Source organism: Rhinopithecus bieti, unplaced genomic scaffold (genome assembly GCF_001698545.2).
Source record: "Rhinopithecus bieti isolate Rb0 unplaced genomic scaffold, ASM169854v2 scaffold_13262, whole genome shotgun sequence".
Lineage (NCBI taxonomy): Eukaryota > Metazoa > Chordata > Mammalia > Primates > Cercopithecidae > Rhinopithecus > Rhinopithecus bieti.
This window is the reverse complement of record NW_016808004.1, coordinates 5,882,395-5,899,533: the sequence shown is the minus strand read 5'-3', so window position 1 is coordinate 5,899,533 and position 17,139 is coordinate 5,882,395. Positions and strand designations below refer to the sequence as shown.

At 50.6% G+C, this 17,139-nt stretch overlaps 1 protein-coding gene across 3 annotated transcripts in view; it reads right to left on the bottom strand.

Annotated features, from left to right (window-relative positions):
* MGLL (monoglyceride lipase) overlaps nucleotides 1-17,139 on the bottom strand; it is a 135,999-nt gene that overhangs the window by 3,891 nt on the left and 114,969 nt on the right. For all 3 annotated transcript variants that reach the window (XM_017885030.1, XM_017885031.1, XM_017885032.1), the window contains one exon: nucleotides 1,914-2,129. In XM_017885030.1, coding sequence (XP_017740519.1) covers nucleotides 1,914-2,129 — 216 coding nt within the window. The remainder of the gene's footprint in view (nucleotides 1-1,913; nucleotides 2,130-17,139) is intronic.

Below are 17,139 nucleotides of genomic sequence, written 5' to 3'. Positions count from 1 at the left end.
CTTGGCTGTGCCCTCCTTCACTCTCCCTGGTCACCTCGTCCAGTCCAGTGGTTTTAAAATCCATCCTGGGCTGATGACTCTGGAATTTACATCTCCAGCCAGACCTCCCTTCTGCCTCTAGACTGCTGACCTGCCATCTCCATCTGAATTCCTGGCAGGGACCTCCAGACTTCAGTGTGATGCTAACGGGCATCTCCAGGTGGACTCTGGCCATTGCTCACATCAGTCTCTCTGCCTGGCCTTTTTCGTCTCATTACAGCCTCCTCATTACTGCAAGCCTGAACCCAGAGTTCATCCTTCATGACAGTGATCTCACTCTCTGCCACCCTGCCTGGCTTCCCCTGCCTTGGTTATCACTGTCCCCTACCTCCTTCTTACCCCAGCTCCTGTCTCCCCAAGGCCACTGGGGGATGCTTTTAACATGAAAATCAGAGCATGTTACTTCTTGGCTCGAAATGCTCAGGTGGCTTCTCATCTAACCAAGAGAAGAAGTCTAGATTTCCCAGGTGGTGGGGCTCCCCTGCCCCCCTACCAGCCTCCTTGCCTGGTGCATCCTCACTGGCTGCTCTTCTTGTGGCTGCGTGCCTATGCCAGCCTCAGGTCCTCAATCTCTCTCTTGCCTCAGTCTGGAAGGTTCTTCCACTGGCTGTTCTCACTAGCAGACTGCAGGCCTGGGCATCCCATCTAAAGTGCTGCTTTCCCCCCTGTCCCCCTCTATCCCTACACTACACTCTGCTGAGTTTCCTTAGGGGCACTGACTTCTCTCCATCATCATCCTTTTCATTTATTTTTTGATTGCTTACCCCACCAGGATTCAGGTTCCGAGGGGGCAGAGCAGAGCCTTTGCCTGTCTTGTTCTCTGGGCCTGACAGAAACTTAGGGCCCCATAAATACTTGAATTAAAGAAGGGATGAACGGCTAGCTGGGTAAATGAATGACTAATCTTAGTGGACTCCTTTTGCAGGGATTTGCAAGGGTTCACGTTGGTGTAAGGGAGGTCTGAGTGATGCTCTCACAGATGAATGCAGTGTTCCACTGTGGCTTTTAAAAAATATATTTTGCTGGTGGTGGTGTGGTGGCTCACGCCTGTAATTCCAGCACTTTGGGAGGCTGAGGCGGGAGGATCACCTGAGGTCAGGAGTGAGACCAATCTGGTCAACATGGTGAAACCCGTCTCTACTAAAAATACAAAAATTAGCCTGGCATGATGGCAGGTGCCTGTAATCCCAGCTACCCAGGGGGCTGAGGCAGCAGAACTGCTTGAACCTGGGAGGCAGAGGTTGCAGAGAGCCGAGATGGCGCCACTGCACTCCAGCCTGGGCAACAGAGGGATACTCTGTCTAAAACAAAACAAAACAAACAAAAAAACCCCAAAAAAGATATATAGTCTTTATGTCTAATATTCCAAGCCGCAGGGCCTGTCCTCAGGGTCCCTGTCTGCAGGGCTAGCTCTGACAGCTCCCTTCACAGAGCAGGCTCTGCCAAGTCCTGCCAGCACCTGTGTGCTCAGAGCCCTCTGGTGGCCATGGCTCCTGGGCTACTGCAGCCATCGCTAGTGCAGAGGGAGGCTTGGGCATTACACGTGGTTGGAGCTTGGACATGCCTCTCTTGGGATATTTATTTGCTCAGTGCCCAGTTGCAGATTCTTTTCTTGCCTACAACATCTTTTGATTGTTCTTTTTTCCTTTGAGGCTCATTCATGCAAAACAATTAGCAAATGACTCGTGTGTTCTCTTGAAATTCATAGGCTCCTGGGATTCCTTTTATTTATTTATTTCTCAGTCAAGCAGGCTGGTCCCTATCCTGAGATCTGGGAGGTGGCCCTCGGGGGTCTGGGCAGATGTGCCCCAAGGGGTGCTGCCTCCCCGCCCCTCCTCCACCTTTGGGGGAAGTGGGCAAGTGGCAGCCCTCACCTTGAGAGTCTTGTCCTGGCTCTTGGCTGACTCCATGAGCAGGTAGGCCCCTTTGCTGTCACACAGGCGATCAGCAGAGCCCTGGAGCAGCAGGAAGGGCACCGTCAGCTTGGGGAGGGCGCGCTCCACCCGTGAGACGGCATTCAGCAGCTGGATGCCAAAGCACACCTTCAGCCCTGCCCGGCAGATCAAGGGGTCTGAGTTATAAATGTCGACCTGGAGAAAGAAGGAGAGGGTTCCATCAGCATGGGCAGGGCTCACTTCCTTAAGCCAGACCTATTTCCTGGTAGCTTTTCCTTCTGCTCTGGCCTAAAGGGTTGATTCCATTCAGGTCAGCTGGGCTTGGGTGTGGCTCTGAGGGCCAGCTGTGTTCACCCACAGACCTCATCTGCACCACTGGCAGTGCGTCTCCTTTCAGGCTTGAGGGTTTCACATGCACACGGGTGCCTGTAGAAAATGTCAAGTATTGGCTGGGTGTGGTGGCTCACGCCTGTAATCCTAGCACTTTGGAAAACTGAGGTGGGCAGATCACCTGAGGTCAGGAGTTCCAGAGTAGCCTGACCAACATGGCAAAACCATGTCTCTACGGTTTTTTTTTTTGTATTTTGTAAAATACAAAATTAGCTGGGCATGGTGGCGGGCTCCTGTTATCCCAGCTACTTGGGAGGCTGAGGAGGAAGAATCCCTTGAACCTGGAAGGCGGACTTTGCAGTGAGCCGAGATGGTGCCACTGCACTCCAGCCTGGGTGACAGAGCAAGATTCGGTCCAAAAAAAAAAGAAAAGAAAAGAAAATTTCAAGTATTAATTTGTATTTTAAAATATAAGCAACAACATATTGTTCACATCAATTATTTTATTAAAAGTAGCTCTGCAGCAGTTTTAGCATTTGATTTTTGTTCTCTGTCTCCACTGATGTAGTGTCCACCTGGTGGAGTGGATGAGGGGCAAACAGTAAACTGCAGGAACAGTTTACTGGGGTCTGTGCTGGAAAGCGAGGGCCCGTGCTAGGAGCCCCCGGAGGGGCTTCAGCCAGGCACTGACGATGGGCTTTGGGGTGAGGGACGCCCAAGGGCAGATCTGGTTGTGGTGGGCTCGGTCTCTGTGCACCTTAAGGCTACACAGGATGGTCAGAGGCTCTGACAGGGAGGCTTGGGCCCTGGCTGTGCCCAAGGCCATCTCTGCCCCTCTACAGGACGTGGGTCCTCCCTCCTCAACCACCAGCCTGTGGATCTTGCCTTTCAAGGGGCTGCTCTCTCCCCTGTCCTTGCTCTCCTTGGACTGTCTGGGTTTCTGGCTTCAGTCTTCCTGCCTCCGTAGAGATAGCTCAGGCTCCACTGCCCTGATCTCTAGCATCTGCCCCACAGGATCAGGGTATAAGTTTCTAGGACTCTCTCAGGCCCACAGGGGGCAGGAGTGAGCCCCGATGCTTTTTTTTTTTTTCTTTTGAGAAGGAGTCTCGCTCTGTCACCCAGGCTGGAGTGCAGTGTTACAATCTCGGCTCACTGCAACCTCCGCCTCCAGGGTTCAAGTGATTCTGCTACCTCAGCCTCCGAGGTAACTGGGATTATAGGCGGTGGTGTATTTTTTGTATTTTTAATAGAGACAGGGTTTTGCCATGTTGGCCAGGCTGGTCTCAAACTCCAGACCTCAGGTGATCCACGCGCCTCAGCCTCCCAAAGTGCTGGGATTATAGGCGTGAGCCACCACGCCCGGCCCCATGATGCTTCTCACTCATGTTCATCATCCTTGCCAGTGGGTTCTTGGTGAGTTGGGGAGGGGCCACGTGGTGAGGACTGGGTAAGGGTCAGAGAGCATGTGGGGACGAGGAAGGAACATGCTGCCAGTTGCTCCCCGGGCAACCAGGGTGCCCACTGTGTTAGGACTCAGCATTTCCAAGAACTGGGCTACACCCCTTCCATTACCACCCCTAAAAGGCCTCGGCCAGAATTCCGGACCACACCAAGTGGGAGAGGCTGTCCTACAGTCACCCCTGCCATCCCTGGATTCCTTCCCATTCTGGGGACTGAGCACCAAAAACCAGACCATTTGTGTAAAGCCACACGAGACAGATTAGCCACTTCCTGCAGCTGAGCTGGCATGAGTCCTGCTGGGCCAGGCCATCTGCTCGGAGCCTGAGAGGACACGGGACTGGCAGGGCAGTTCATGGGGGCCCATGGCCAGGCCCAACCACAGGGGGTGCTTCCCCAGGGTCAGCCAGGAGCCCTGAGGGAAGGAGGGCTGTAGGGCCTGCAAAAGAGCCCGGGGCTTGGGGTCAGTGGAGTCCCCAACAGCAGCACCATCTACCAGCTTGTGCTGGGCTGCAACATGCAGGGTCTCATTGAGTAATAAAAGTAATAATAGCTACATCTGAGCTCTGTCTGTCTGCCCAGCACTAAGTGTTTTTGCCTGCAGTAACTCCCTGGGGCTCCATAACTCCCCTGTATAAGGAATTGCTCTCATTCTCTCCATTACCCAAAGGAGGAAACTAAGGCACAGAGAGGCTTGTCAACCTGCCTGCTGTTAGTTGCCCCAATTCTTGTTCTCCCCTACAGAACCTTGATGTTTCTTTGGGTGTACAACTGCTCAGAATAAAGACTATATTTCCCAGTCTCCCTTGCAGCTAGCAATGTGACTTGTGGTCACATGACCAAGTTCTGGCTAATAGAAAGTAGGCAGGTAGAGGCTGTGTGCACACTCTGGGTCTAGGTCTTATTTTCTCCTTGCCCCATAGGAAGAGTCAGGGCCATGTGGACAAGGTTCGCCCCTGGAAGCCAGAGCAACAAGATGTGTGTCCTGATGGCAAGAAGTCACACCCTCTCTTGGTTAAGCTGCTGTTGTTGGGGGTATGGGTTCCAGCAGGCTGGCCATGCCCTGGGCTGGGCCACCACCCCATCCCTTGCTGTCTCCAGGGCTTCTATGGGACCTGTGGGGTGGGGGCCACACCCTCGACCCTGCCGCCAGCAGTCTTACAACCGCCTTCTTCCTGCAGCAGGCCTGCTGCTTTACCCTGCTGACCCCGAGCGTCCTGGGCACAGCAGGCCCTTGGGGACTCTGCTTCTGAGTTTAATTGCACTGATGGCCCAAGCGGCTTCCTGCTCTTGGCTTCATTTTCCATGTCTTGATCACGTAGGCCCTGTTTACACAATGGCCTATTCTGGGCCTGGGGCCCAGCCACCAGATGTGTCAGGGAAAGGGTAGGCCCCTGATGTGAACCACAGCCCGGACTGGGGGTGAGGGGCAGAGGGAAACTGGGACCAGGAGGCGGGGGAGGGCTTTACCACATGGGGAGATTGAGCCACAGAGGGGCCAAACCCTCCCCTCAAATGGCAGTTCTGGCCCAATCACAATGGCCTTGATTTTTTGACAGCTTAAGATCTCAATCCACCAAAAGTCCTAGGAATGTGTCTTGGGGCTCCCAGGAAGGAGATAACCAGGCCCCTTCCTCCCAAACCAGGCCCAAGCCCAGAACATGAGCCCATTCATTCAATATGGACCAACGAGTCAGTCCCCAAAGATTCCACACTGCATGATTCCACTGATGTAATGTTCTTCATGTGACAAAACGAGAGAAACAGAGACCAGACTCACAGCTGAAAGGGCCGAGGAGGGTGTCGGGCGAGTCGGGAGTGGATGCGGCTGCAAAATGGCAACATGAGGGGTCCTTGTGGGGATGGAGTCATCTGTGACTTGACTGTGTCAAGGTCAGTATCCTGGTTGTGATACTGTCCTGTCATTTTGCAAAATGTCACTGCTGGGGGAAACTGGGTAATGGATACATGGAATCGCTCTATATTATTTCTTACAGCTGCTTGTGAGTTACAGTGATCTTAAATGAAAAGTTTAACTAAAAACTAATGACAAAGGCCCAGGCTTTGGCACAATCTCTCGCACCCCCACTTTCCTGTTTAGCTCACCATGGCTCCCACCAGCTGAGACCAGGGTCTGCTGGGGACACGGCAGCTGGAAGCAGGAACTCAAGCTGGGGACCCAGGTCCAAGTGACCACTCCACCGTGGCTCTAGATAACTGATTTCCTGGGGAGCCCCCACTGGCTGAGAGCTGGAGTCTTTCTTCCCCCGGGGTGGGGTTGGGAGTATGGTAAGGCTCTACTCCTTCCTGGGCCTCAGTTTCCCCATCAGGGGACCCCAAAGGCTCCTCTTGGGTTTAAGTTTCACAAGCTGGCCTCCTGTTGAGCTTGACAGCCAGGAATACACCAGCTGGGGCTTCTGAATTTCCAGCACCGTCTCACTGTGGGAAGAAACTTTGCACTAAAGTGCAGTAAATACAGCTGCAATCCTCAGCTGGGAGTTTTCTTACACTTATGGTTGAGCAAAATCAAGACACAACCCCTGCAGTCAAATCTCTTGACCCATTTTTTAAAAACCATTCCACGATGAAATGCAATATCACAGTTTAATTAGAATACTATGAAAAATAACTCATGCGTGGAGCCCTTGACCCTTTACTAGGTGCTGTAGTAAGTGCTTCACTCGTACTTGCTCATTTAATCTTCACCGGAACCCTGTGATGTAGGAACTATTATTATTACCTTTTCACGTATGAGGAGACAAGCTCAGAGAGGTTAGGTGACTCACCCAAGGTTACACAGCAAGTAAGAGGCAGAGCCAAGGTAAGAACCTAGGCACTCTGCTACTGCCATCAGCATTCTTAGCCACTTACCATGCTCTGCTGCCTGTCTCGAGAGGAGAAGGTGAAGGTCAGTGCTGGGGTATAGACAGCCAGGAGCTGTGCAGGTGGCAGGGGCACTAGTGCTCTCAGAAAAGGCAAGAATGGTCCCTGATGAGGACCATAAGCAGATGGGCCTGACAGATGGTGAAGTGATCTGGTGGGGCCCAGAGGTTACCACCCTTCACAGCCAGCCAGAGGGGATAGGGGAGCCCTTCTGGGCACAGACAGGCATGTGTCATCCTGGATGAACCCCTAATCACAGAGAAATACAACCCAGCAGGCTTCATCCCTGTAAATCTGTCCACAGCTGGCTCTTCCTGCCTCTCCTTCCCTGCAATCTCCTCCCTTTTCCTATGGAAGCCTCACCCTTCCACCTGGGCTTTAGAGCCCATCCCGGAATTCCCACCTTCTTCCTCCATTGTTTAGATCTCTCTTAATCCATCCCTTTCCAATACAGGGAACTCGGATAGCCTTCTCTGGCAAAATAGAGAAAGAGTGCACGACAACTCTACCTGAGTGATCTCTGTGAAATTTAGAAACCTGCAGGAACCCTAACAGGAACTGGCAGGTCTTTGTAGAGATGATGTCCTCATTTCTCACCTTTGTCTTGAATGGCTGGAGACATAATTTGTGGTGGAAAGAGCTGGATGAGAGAGAATCCTCTCATGATGGCTTCTGTCTCCCATCACAAATGGCTTTTCAGCCCTTGCTCTTAGCTTAATTAACATTGTCTACTCCACTTTCAGGCCTCAGCTCAGCCTTCCCAGACCCCCACAGGCTCTGCTGCCCCAAAGCCCTTCTCCCATGCTGCACTTGGCCTGGTCTGCAATCAGCGCATCTCTTCCCACATGTCTGCCCCACTTGAGGGTCAGGGCTCTGTCCTGCCCTCTGCATGTCCTGCATGGTGGCTGGCACAGGGAAAGCCCTTTGTAAACTCTGGTGCAATGGATGAAGAGGCAAACCATTCCCTAATCCAGCCCAAGAAGTAGCACCTTTGGGTACTGAGAGACCAGCATAGACCTCACTCATGGCAGCTGGGAACTGCTGGCCGCCTCCTGGCCAAGAGAGTGTCCACAATGGGAATGAGACTTGGGACCCTCGAAAGGGGAGGCCCTTGTCATTTCATCCAGTGAACGACTTTTCTGCGTGCACACATGGAAAGCCCCCACAGCATGCTTTTGGAGCTGCTTGGCATTGCTTTCCTTCAGTGCATCATGCTGAACCCCAGGCCCATGGAATATCCTAAACGCAAATAAGAATGTATCGTAGGCTGGGTGCAGTGGTGCATGCCTGTAATCCCAGCAGTTTGGGAGGCCAAGGTGGGCAGATCACCTGAACCCAGGAATTCAAAACCAGCCTGGGCAACATGGTAAAACCCTGTCTCTACAAAAAATACAAAAATTAGCCTGGTGTACTGGTGCACACCTGGAGTCCCAGCTACTGGGGAGGCTGAGGTGGGAGGATTGCTTGGGCCCAAAAGGTGGAGGCTGCAGTAAGCTGAGATCACGCCACTGCACTCCAGCCTGGGCAAGACAGTGAGAGTCTGCCTCAAAAACAAACAACAACAACAACAAAAAAAACAGCAACAAAAAAAACAATGTCAATGTCCTGTGGAAGTTGGCCTGAATTTGGAACATGCTGAAGGCTGGAAACAGCTGTGCTTGGCGTGGCCCTGGTGTGCTTCCTCTCCCACACATCCCCTCCCAAGCCTGTAGCACCCTGGTCACCGCTGTCAGCTCCCAGAGGGCTCACGGCATTGGGTCCCTGTCAAGCAGAGGTGGGTCCCTGTCATGCAGAGTTAGGTCCCATTTCAGACTCACAGATCTGTACCTGTCCCCCTCTGTGAAGAACCCTGTGGTACTTCCCACGGGGGCTGCAAGGCAAAGTCCTAACTTCTTGGTATGGCCTGCGACACCGCCATCCCTGCCCTCCCTTAACACTCCCCACTCCCCTTGACCCCAGGGCCCTTGCACAGCATGTCCCCTCAGCCTTCAGACCCCTTCCTTGGCTGCCAGTGGAGTTTCTCCCTCCCTATCAACTCTCGGCTCAGCTGCCCTTCCTCCAGGCAACCTTCCCTGGTCCCATGTGTGTCATCCCTGGACCCCTTTCCTCATGTGCTTGTCACCTGCACTACAGACTGGCCCCAACACCTCCCTTTCCACCATCCCCTTCCATGCCCTTTCTCTTATCTGCCAGCAACCCTGTTCCCTCTCTTCAAGGCCCAGATTAAGCGTTTCCTCCTGTGGCCAGGTGCCCAGACACCCTTGCTGACATCCGCGCTTCTCTCCCCGGGCTCCTGTATCTTTGCCAACACCTCCTTCAGCGGGCCTCTCTCAGAGCTGTGATAGTAACAGCTCTCACTTGCTAGGGTCCACACTGTGCTAGGTGGCTGTGCAGTCATCTGGAGGGATCTGAGGAAGGGCAAGACTGAGTGTGGCTTCCAAGGTCACACTGAGGAGATGGAGCAGGGTCCAGACTCAGGTCCTTTTGGAAGGCTGTGCTCTTCCCACTGAGCCCACCGCCCCTTTCCCCTCTGTGCCACTGCAGCTGATGGGCCTGGCCGGCAGGGACAACAGGGTAGCCCATGGGGTGTCACGGCCTCCAGCTCTAGCCTGGCCGGAGTGGGAGCCCTGAGAAAGTTTGCTGGTGTGGTGAGCTGCCTGCAGGGTGGTAGAGGGGAGATAGGCCCTGCCTGACTCAGCAGAAAGCCTCTCCGGCTTGATAGACCCAAGCAAGCCCTGCCTACCAGGAGGCCTGAGTCCCCAAAATGACCTTACCCTGCCTTGGGCCAGCCCTAGCTGGCACCCAGCCTCGGTGGCTGAAATTCCTGAACCAGACCAGGGCCATTTGGAAAGAAGATATTGCTGTACATTCTCCTCTCCTGGAAGCTGCAGTGCCATTTTGGCCAGAAAGAGGATAATCAAGGATCAGCCTACATTTCTGAGTTGCCACTTAATCAAGGGTGTGCAAATTAATGAGCATCCTTTCCTCCAAATTACTTTTTACTATGAAGGTTTGAACTTCTGGACATCCTGGCATTTGTTTGTTTGTTTGTTTTGGAGATGGAGTCTCCCTCTTGTCGCCCAGGCTGGAGTGCAGTGGTGCGATCTTGGCTCACTGCAACCTCTGTCTCCCAGGTTCAAATGATTCTCCTGCCTCAGCCTCCTGAGTAGCTGGGATTACAGGCACACGCCACCATGCCCCACTAATTTTTGTATTTTTAGTAGAGATGGGGTTTCACCATGTTGGCCAGGCTGGTCTCAAACTCCTGACCTCAGGTGATCCACCCACCTCAGCCTCCCAAAGTGCTGGGATTACAGGCATGAGCCACCGCACTCGGTCCTAGCATCTGCTTTTAAGAGCAGTGAGCTAGGAATGGCTCTGCAGGTCGCAGCCCTGGCAAATGGGGAAAGCTGTTTGCATAGCCCAGCGCCACCACTGTCTGCTCCCCCAGGATTCCTTCTGCAGGGCTCCAGAGTCTTCACAACCAGAAGTGACACAAAAAGTCAACCTCTCTTTGTCCTTTGGAGTGGAGGGCCCTGGAATGTGGTTCTGAACACAGAAGTGCTCCTGGGTGACCACCAAGGGAAAGGAAACAGCAGCCACCACATTCTCCACCTTCTCACAGGCTCAGGGATTTGAGGAATAATAAGAGAAACAAGAAAGAATTCCCGGGTCTTGCAGGATCACTTTCATAACTGCTTATCACAGAATAGCAAAATCATGCAATCACAAGTCTTAAAATCAAACGGTGACAACTGTGGAAATTGGAGCATGGACTAGATCGAGGACAACAAGGGGGAATGACTGTTAACTTTTCCTAAATGTAAAAATGGCATGGGGTCCTGTGTGAAAGCCTCTGTTTTGAGTCCTTCCTCTTGGGCAACCCAGGCTGAAGTATTCAGGCGCATTCAGGATCATGGTGTCTGCAGTTTACTTTCATATGGTTCAGCCAAAACAAGGTATCCACTTCATGACATTGGATTTGGCAACGACTTCTTGGACATGACACCAAAAGCACGGCAACAAAAGAAAAACAGATAAACCGGACTACGTCAGAAAGAAAAAACCCTTATGCCTCAGGGGACATTATTGGCAGAGGGAAAAGGCAGCCCACAGAATAGGAGAAAATATTTGCAAATTATATTTGTATATGGGGTTAATAACCAGATAAGGGGTTAATATCCAGAACATATACAGAACTCCTGCAACTTAACAACAAATAACAAACAACACAAACAGGAAATGAGCAAAGCAAACAATGGGCCAGACAATCCTAAGCAAAACTAACAAAGCTGGAGGAATCATGCTACCCAACTTCAAACTACATTCTAAGACTACAGTAACCAAAACAGCATGGCACTGGTACAAAAACAGACACATAACCAATGGAACAGAATGAAGATCTCAGAAATAAGACTGCATATCTACAACCATCTGATGGGTAACAAACCTGATGAAAACAAGCAATGGGAGAAGGACTCCCTATTTAATAAATGGTGCTGGGAAAACTGGCTAGCCATATGCAGAAAATTGAAACTGGACCCCTTCCTTTCACTATATACAAAAATTAACTCAAGATGGATTAAAGACTTAAATGTGAAACCCAAAACTACAAAATCCCTGGAAGGAAATCTAGGCAATACCATTCAGAACATAGGCACGGGCAAAGATGTAATGATGAAAATGTCAAAATCAATTGCAACAAAAACAAAAATTGACAAATGGTATCTAATGAAACTAAAGAGCTTCTGCACAGCAAAGAAACTATCACCAGAGTGAACAGACAACCTACAGAATGGGAGAAAATTTTTGCAATCTATCCATCTGACAAAGGTCTAATATCCAGAATCTACAAGAAATTTAAACAAATTTGCAAGAAAAAAACAACCCCACCAATAGTGGGCAAAGGATATGAATAGACACTTTTCAAAAGAAGAAATTTATGTGGCCAAAAACATATGAAAAAAAGCTCAACATCACCAATCATCAGAGAAATGCAAATCAAAACTACAATGAGATACCATCTCATGCCAGTCAGAATGGCGATTATTAAAAAGTCAAGAAACAACAGATGCTGGTGAGGCTGTGGAGAAACAGGAACACTTTTACATTGTTGGTGGGAATGTAAATTAGTTCAACCACTGTGGAAGACAACAGAAACACCATTTGACCCAGCAATCCCTTTGGGTATTACTGGGTATACACCCAAAGGAATATAAATCATTCTATTATAAAGATACGTGCACACATATTGTAGCACTATTCACAATAGCAAAGACATGGAATCAACCTAAATGCTATTCAATGATAGACTGAATAAAGAAAATGTGGTACATATACATCATGGAATACTATGCAGCCATAAAAAGGAACAAGATCATGTCCTTTGCAGGGACATGGATGGAGCTGGAAGCCATTTATCCTCAGCAAACTAATGCAGGAACTGAAAACCAAACACCACACGTTCTCACTTATAAGTGGGAGCTGAACAATGAGAACATATGGACACAGGGAGGAGAACAATACACACCAGGGCTTGTCAGGGGGAGGGGCACAGGGGGAGGGAGAGCGTCAGGATAAATAGCTAATGCATGTGGGGCTTAATACCTAGGTGGTGGGTTGTTGGGTGCAGTAAACCACCATGGCATGTGTTTACCTGTGTAACAAACCTGCACATCCTGCATGTGTATCCTGGAACTTTAAATTAAATTAAATTAAAAAAAAAAAAAAAGAAAGAAAACAATAGACAAGAAATAGGAAAAAGAAAAGAAATGGGCAAAGGATCTGAACAAACATTTCTCTAAAGAAGACATACAAGGTCCCAGCGCAGTGGCTCACGCCTGTAATCCCAGCACTTTGGGAGGCCGAGGCGGGCAGATCACCTGAGGTCAGGAGTTCAAGACCAGCCTGACCAACATGGAGAAACCCCGTCTCTACTAAAAATACAAAAACCAGCCAGGCCTGGTTGCAAGCGCCTGTAATCCCAGCTACTCAGGAGGCGGAGGCAGGAGAATTGCTTGAACCTGGGAGGTGGAGGTTGCGGTGAGCCAAGATCACACCACTGCACTCCAGCCTGGGCGATGAGAGAGAAACTCCATCTCAAAAAAAAAAAAGAAGAAGAAGACATATAAAAGGCCAAAAAGCACATGAAAAGACACTCAGCATCACTAACCATTAGGGAAATAGAAATCAAAGCCACACTGAGATGCCACTCCATGCCCATTAGGATGGCTACTATCAAAAAACACAACCTAACAAGTGTGGGCAAGGATGTAGGGAACGCTTGAGCACTATTGGTGAGAATGTGAAATGGCACAGCCACCGTGGAAAACGGCAGCGTGGTTCCTCCAAAATTACTAGCGGAATATGACATACCCAAAAGAATGGAAGCAGGGTCTGGAGTGGATATCTGCAACGCCACGGGCACAGCAGTGTTATTCACCTCTCAGCCGAGAGGTGTCTTTGGGAGAGCTTTGCTTAGGCTGTGTTCCCGCGGGAGCCCAACTAAGCCCACATCTTCTTTCTTTCCTCCACTGCCAAGGCCCTACAACGTGCAGGTACCAGGTACCCACAAAGGTACTTGAGAAAGAAGCTCAGATGGGCCTGCTGGACACAGAGAACTCCTCAGTGTGTCCTGTATCTTGCTGGCAGCTGGGGCTTCCCTGACAGTCTCTGCAGTCCCTGGTTTTCTGCCGCCATTAAAGCATCCAACTTCCAGGACCTGCCTCTCGTGAGCTCAGAGCCGTTTGTTTCTCCCAGCCTTGGTGGCTGGCAGGAGTGGGGCTGGGAGCAGGTCTGGAGCTAGAACATCTACAGAGGGTGGTGCAGGGCGCAAAAGCAACATAGAGCAATTCACACGCTCCCTCGCCACCACCCCACATGGAGCCATATGCCCAAGAGACTTTCTAGCCCTGTTGTTTTTTTAGGGCATTGGGAAATTTTTAGCTGCAAATACTGGTAATAAGACTGTCTCAAATAGACAAGTATGCTGTGGGGAATGTAAGTGATGAACGATGGAGAGCCACAAAATAAAATCTGCTAGCCAAACCGAGTTTGCTGGAAGGTTCTTAGCTCGTTCTTGGAGGGAACTCCCATGGGAGGCTGTGTCCTGGGGACAGGGTGAGAGGCTGAGGCCCATCTTTAGCTGTGGTTATGTTTAAGTCGAAGGCCTCAGCATGGCTGAGCTTTCCGAGACCCGGCAGGAGCCTTCTGAGGGCCTCTGGGCAGCATGGGTGCAAGACAGGCAGGCAACAGGGGGACCTGGAGCCGACTCCCCAACATTGGGCACATCCAAAACATCAGGCAGGGGAGACAAGAAAGGAAGCTGAGTGGCCACTCCTTACGGCACCTAGGTGCTCAGAACTCAGCATATGGCCTGTCTGAGGGAATATAAACTGGCAGATGCACAGGGAGGGCCTCCAGGGTATTTATAAAGAACAGAGACTGGGCTCTAGAAGACAAGTGGCCTCAAGAGACAAGCAGCTGAGTTTCCTAGCGCAAGGTGTGCTCAGAATCATGGCCTCTTTGCCTCCTGCCTCCACCCCTTCCACAGCCTGGGAGAGGAAGCAGTGCATTCCGCCTGAGTATGTGGATGGCTGAGGGCATGGGCAAATGCTGAGCAACCTCTCCTCCTTACCTCCTCCCGCAGCGTCCTTGGCCATAGAATTCTTTAGAATCACATTCAAGGCTTCTCAGAGTAGGAAGGGATTCATCACATTCTGATAAAGCCTTTTTGGGGGGGAATGATTCTGTATTCTGATGTTCTGATCAGGGTCCCTAAATGCATTGACAAACATAGTAAATGTCTGTGTAGCAACTTCTTTGTTCCTCGGGTTTGAGTGCCAAGGGCACTTGGCCCGGAGTGTGTTCTTGGGCAAGTCACTTGCCCTCTCTGGGCCCACACTTCTACAACTACAAATACTGGTAACAAGACTGACTTCCTGGGGTCATGGTGAGACCAGAAGGACTCTAGTGTCTGGCACAGAAGAATGATGCCATCATTGTGCATTGAGTAGTGCTGAGACAATAAAAAGTCTTCTCATGCCTTTTTTCCCGAAGGCTTCACACATGCAGGGAGAATGTGGCTCTATAAGGTGGCGGCTGCGGGGCAAGGCAAGTGAAGAGAGCCTGCTAGCAGTGCTGGGTGGGTTGTGAGAATGCTTGTCACAGCAAACACCAAACATTCTGCTTTTGACATTCCGGCAACAGAGCCAACCTGCTTCCTTTCAGAGAGAATTCCAGATCTTCCCCAGGACCTGTGCACCCTCCAGTCCCAGGTCCCTGCACCCTCGATTGCTGTCCAGTGGCCCATCCCCCGTAGTCCTGCTCACTCAGCTTGTTAGGCAAACATTTCTTTGCGGTTTGAGGCTTTTATAGCTGCAGGGTTCCATGGGAAATGTCTTAGCTAAAGATGTGCCTCAAGACACCCTGATGTTAGATGCCTTTCCCAACACATTTTCCCATTGGCGTTGCTATTTTTAAAGCTCAGCAGAACGTTCAGAGGGAGATGCAGAGCTGCAGCAGGAGAGGGAGGGAAAGGCGGGCTCTTGATTTTTTCCGACTGCAGTCCAGCTTTGGGGCTGACCGGCCACCTCCCTTCCTCATGTCTTCTCAGCAGGGACATTTATTAGTGTTTCTAAATAACTGATGACCTGCCCAGCCAGAAGCCTGAGGCAGGAGGGCTCAGACAGGGGGCTATGGGTGGGACAGGAACAGAGGAGGGGAGCCCCACCAGGCGCTTCTGTCCTGAGTAAGGCTGAGGAATTTCTCATTATTGCAAAAAGGAGAGAAAAGATCTGAAATTGGATGCTTTTAAACAGAGAGGGTTTGGAATCTCTTTTTAGTACCTCTTTTTTTCTTCCTCTTTGCCCATGTATTTTCAGGTGTTCAGATAAACAACTTAGATTTGCAACTGGGTGCCTTGTCTCAAAGGGAGGCCCCTCCCCCTCCGATCCATCTTTCTCAAACCTACTGTTGTCCTGGCACCGCTGCTACAAAGATCACTGGTTTTACCAGAGACCACGCCTTCAAGCTAGAGCCATTGTGAGGGATGCAGGCAGGTGCAGGAGCCCCTGCCCCACACTCAGTTTCCCTGACAAAGTGGGTCCCATACACAGAGCAATGGCCATGGGATGCGTGGACCAGCAATCAATTGTAAAACAGGAAACAGAGCTTAATTATCATAATTACTAGCTTGAGGGAGGCACCAAAGCATGGACTTTTGAATAAAATGGGCTAAAATCCCACCTCTGCCCCTGACTAGTTGTGCAATCTTGAACAGGTTATTTCACCTCTCCAAGCCTGTTTCATTTCATCTGTGAAATGGGGTTAATGTCTATCTCATTCATGTCAGGATTAAATCAAACAGTGTATATTTGGCTTTGGTCTTTCTAGGTCCTAAAGTTGTGCTCTTTTACCGTATGAATCTGCTTTTTGGAATTAAAGATTTTTCCTTTACTCAGATATTCTTTCAGAAAGACCAGGGGCCACACACTGGCCCCTGATGGGCCCAACCTGGCCCCAAGATGTGAGTTTGGGAGGCACTGTGGGCTTTAGAAACCAAATTATATTAGAATTTTAAATTAATGTGGATGGGTTAAACAGATCAGATGCCCTCTGGCTCTGCACAGGCCTCATGGCTCGCTAGAGTCTCTCACCAGTCTGATTTTTAAGCAGTTGGCCCTAAGAAGCCTGGGAGTTTCAACCCTTGATCTAGAAAGTCTCTTTCCTACACACCACGGGCTATTCCTCCTGAGTTGCCTACTCTCTAAGTGACTCAGAGGGCCAGGAGGCCACATTTCATAATGAAGCTAGAGTCCAGCAGCCCACCGAAGTTTGGGAACATCCCCAGAATGCCAGAGCACTGCACTCCACTTCCCAGGGCCCTTTAGGGAGCCAGTGATTCAATGATTTCAAACTCCTAAAGCAAGAGGGCAACTAAGGCAGAAGAGTGGCAAACTTACTTGCTTATTCATGAAGATAATTCTGGTGTCTTCTGGATGCTTCCTACCCACTAGCTGCAAGCCCACAGGAACCCTCTCCCATACCTAGAGAGAGCACAGCTAGAGACCACAGCTACCCAAGTTCCCAGGCTAGCCTCACCACTGGCTGACCCCAGGCAAGTCCTCCCACGTTATGGGGCTCAGTTTGCTCATCTGCAATATGGGTCTGTCCTTCCTTTGCTACCACTATTCTGAATTACTCCCAGGGATCCCCTTCCTCTACTCTCAGTGGGTGGGGATGATACTATCCCCTTTTCCTGGACAAATAATCTAGGCCTGGACAATCAGTCAGTAAGAATCAGCCCTGAGACTTTTGCTGGAAAGAGGTGCTGTTTTTCCACTGGGGTTGCTCAGGGAAACCTGCTGGTGGCCCTCTTGGCCTTCACTGGGGGAAAGCCTGTCTGGGAATGAAGCCAAACCAGGGGAGATGAGAGCTGGGGAGAGACCGATGGAGAATAAGACTTTCGACGCCCTGGATTCAGCCATGTCTGAAGCCTTCAGTTCCATTCACCACAAAATCCCTGCTTTTGCTT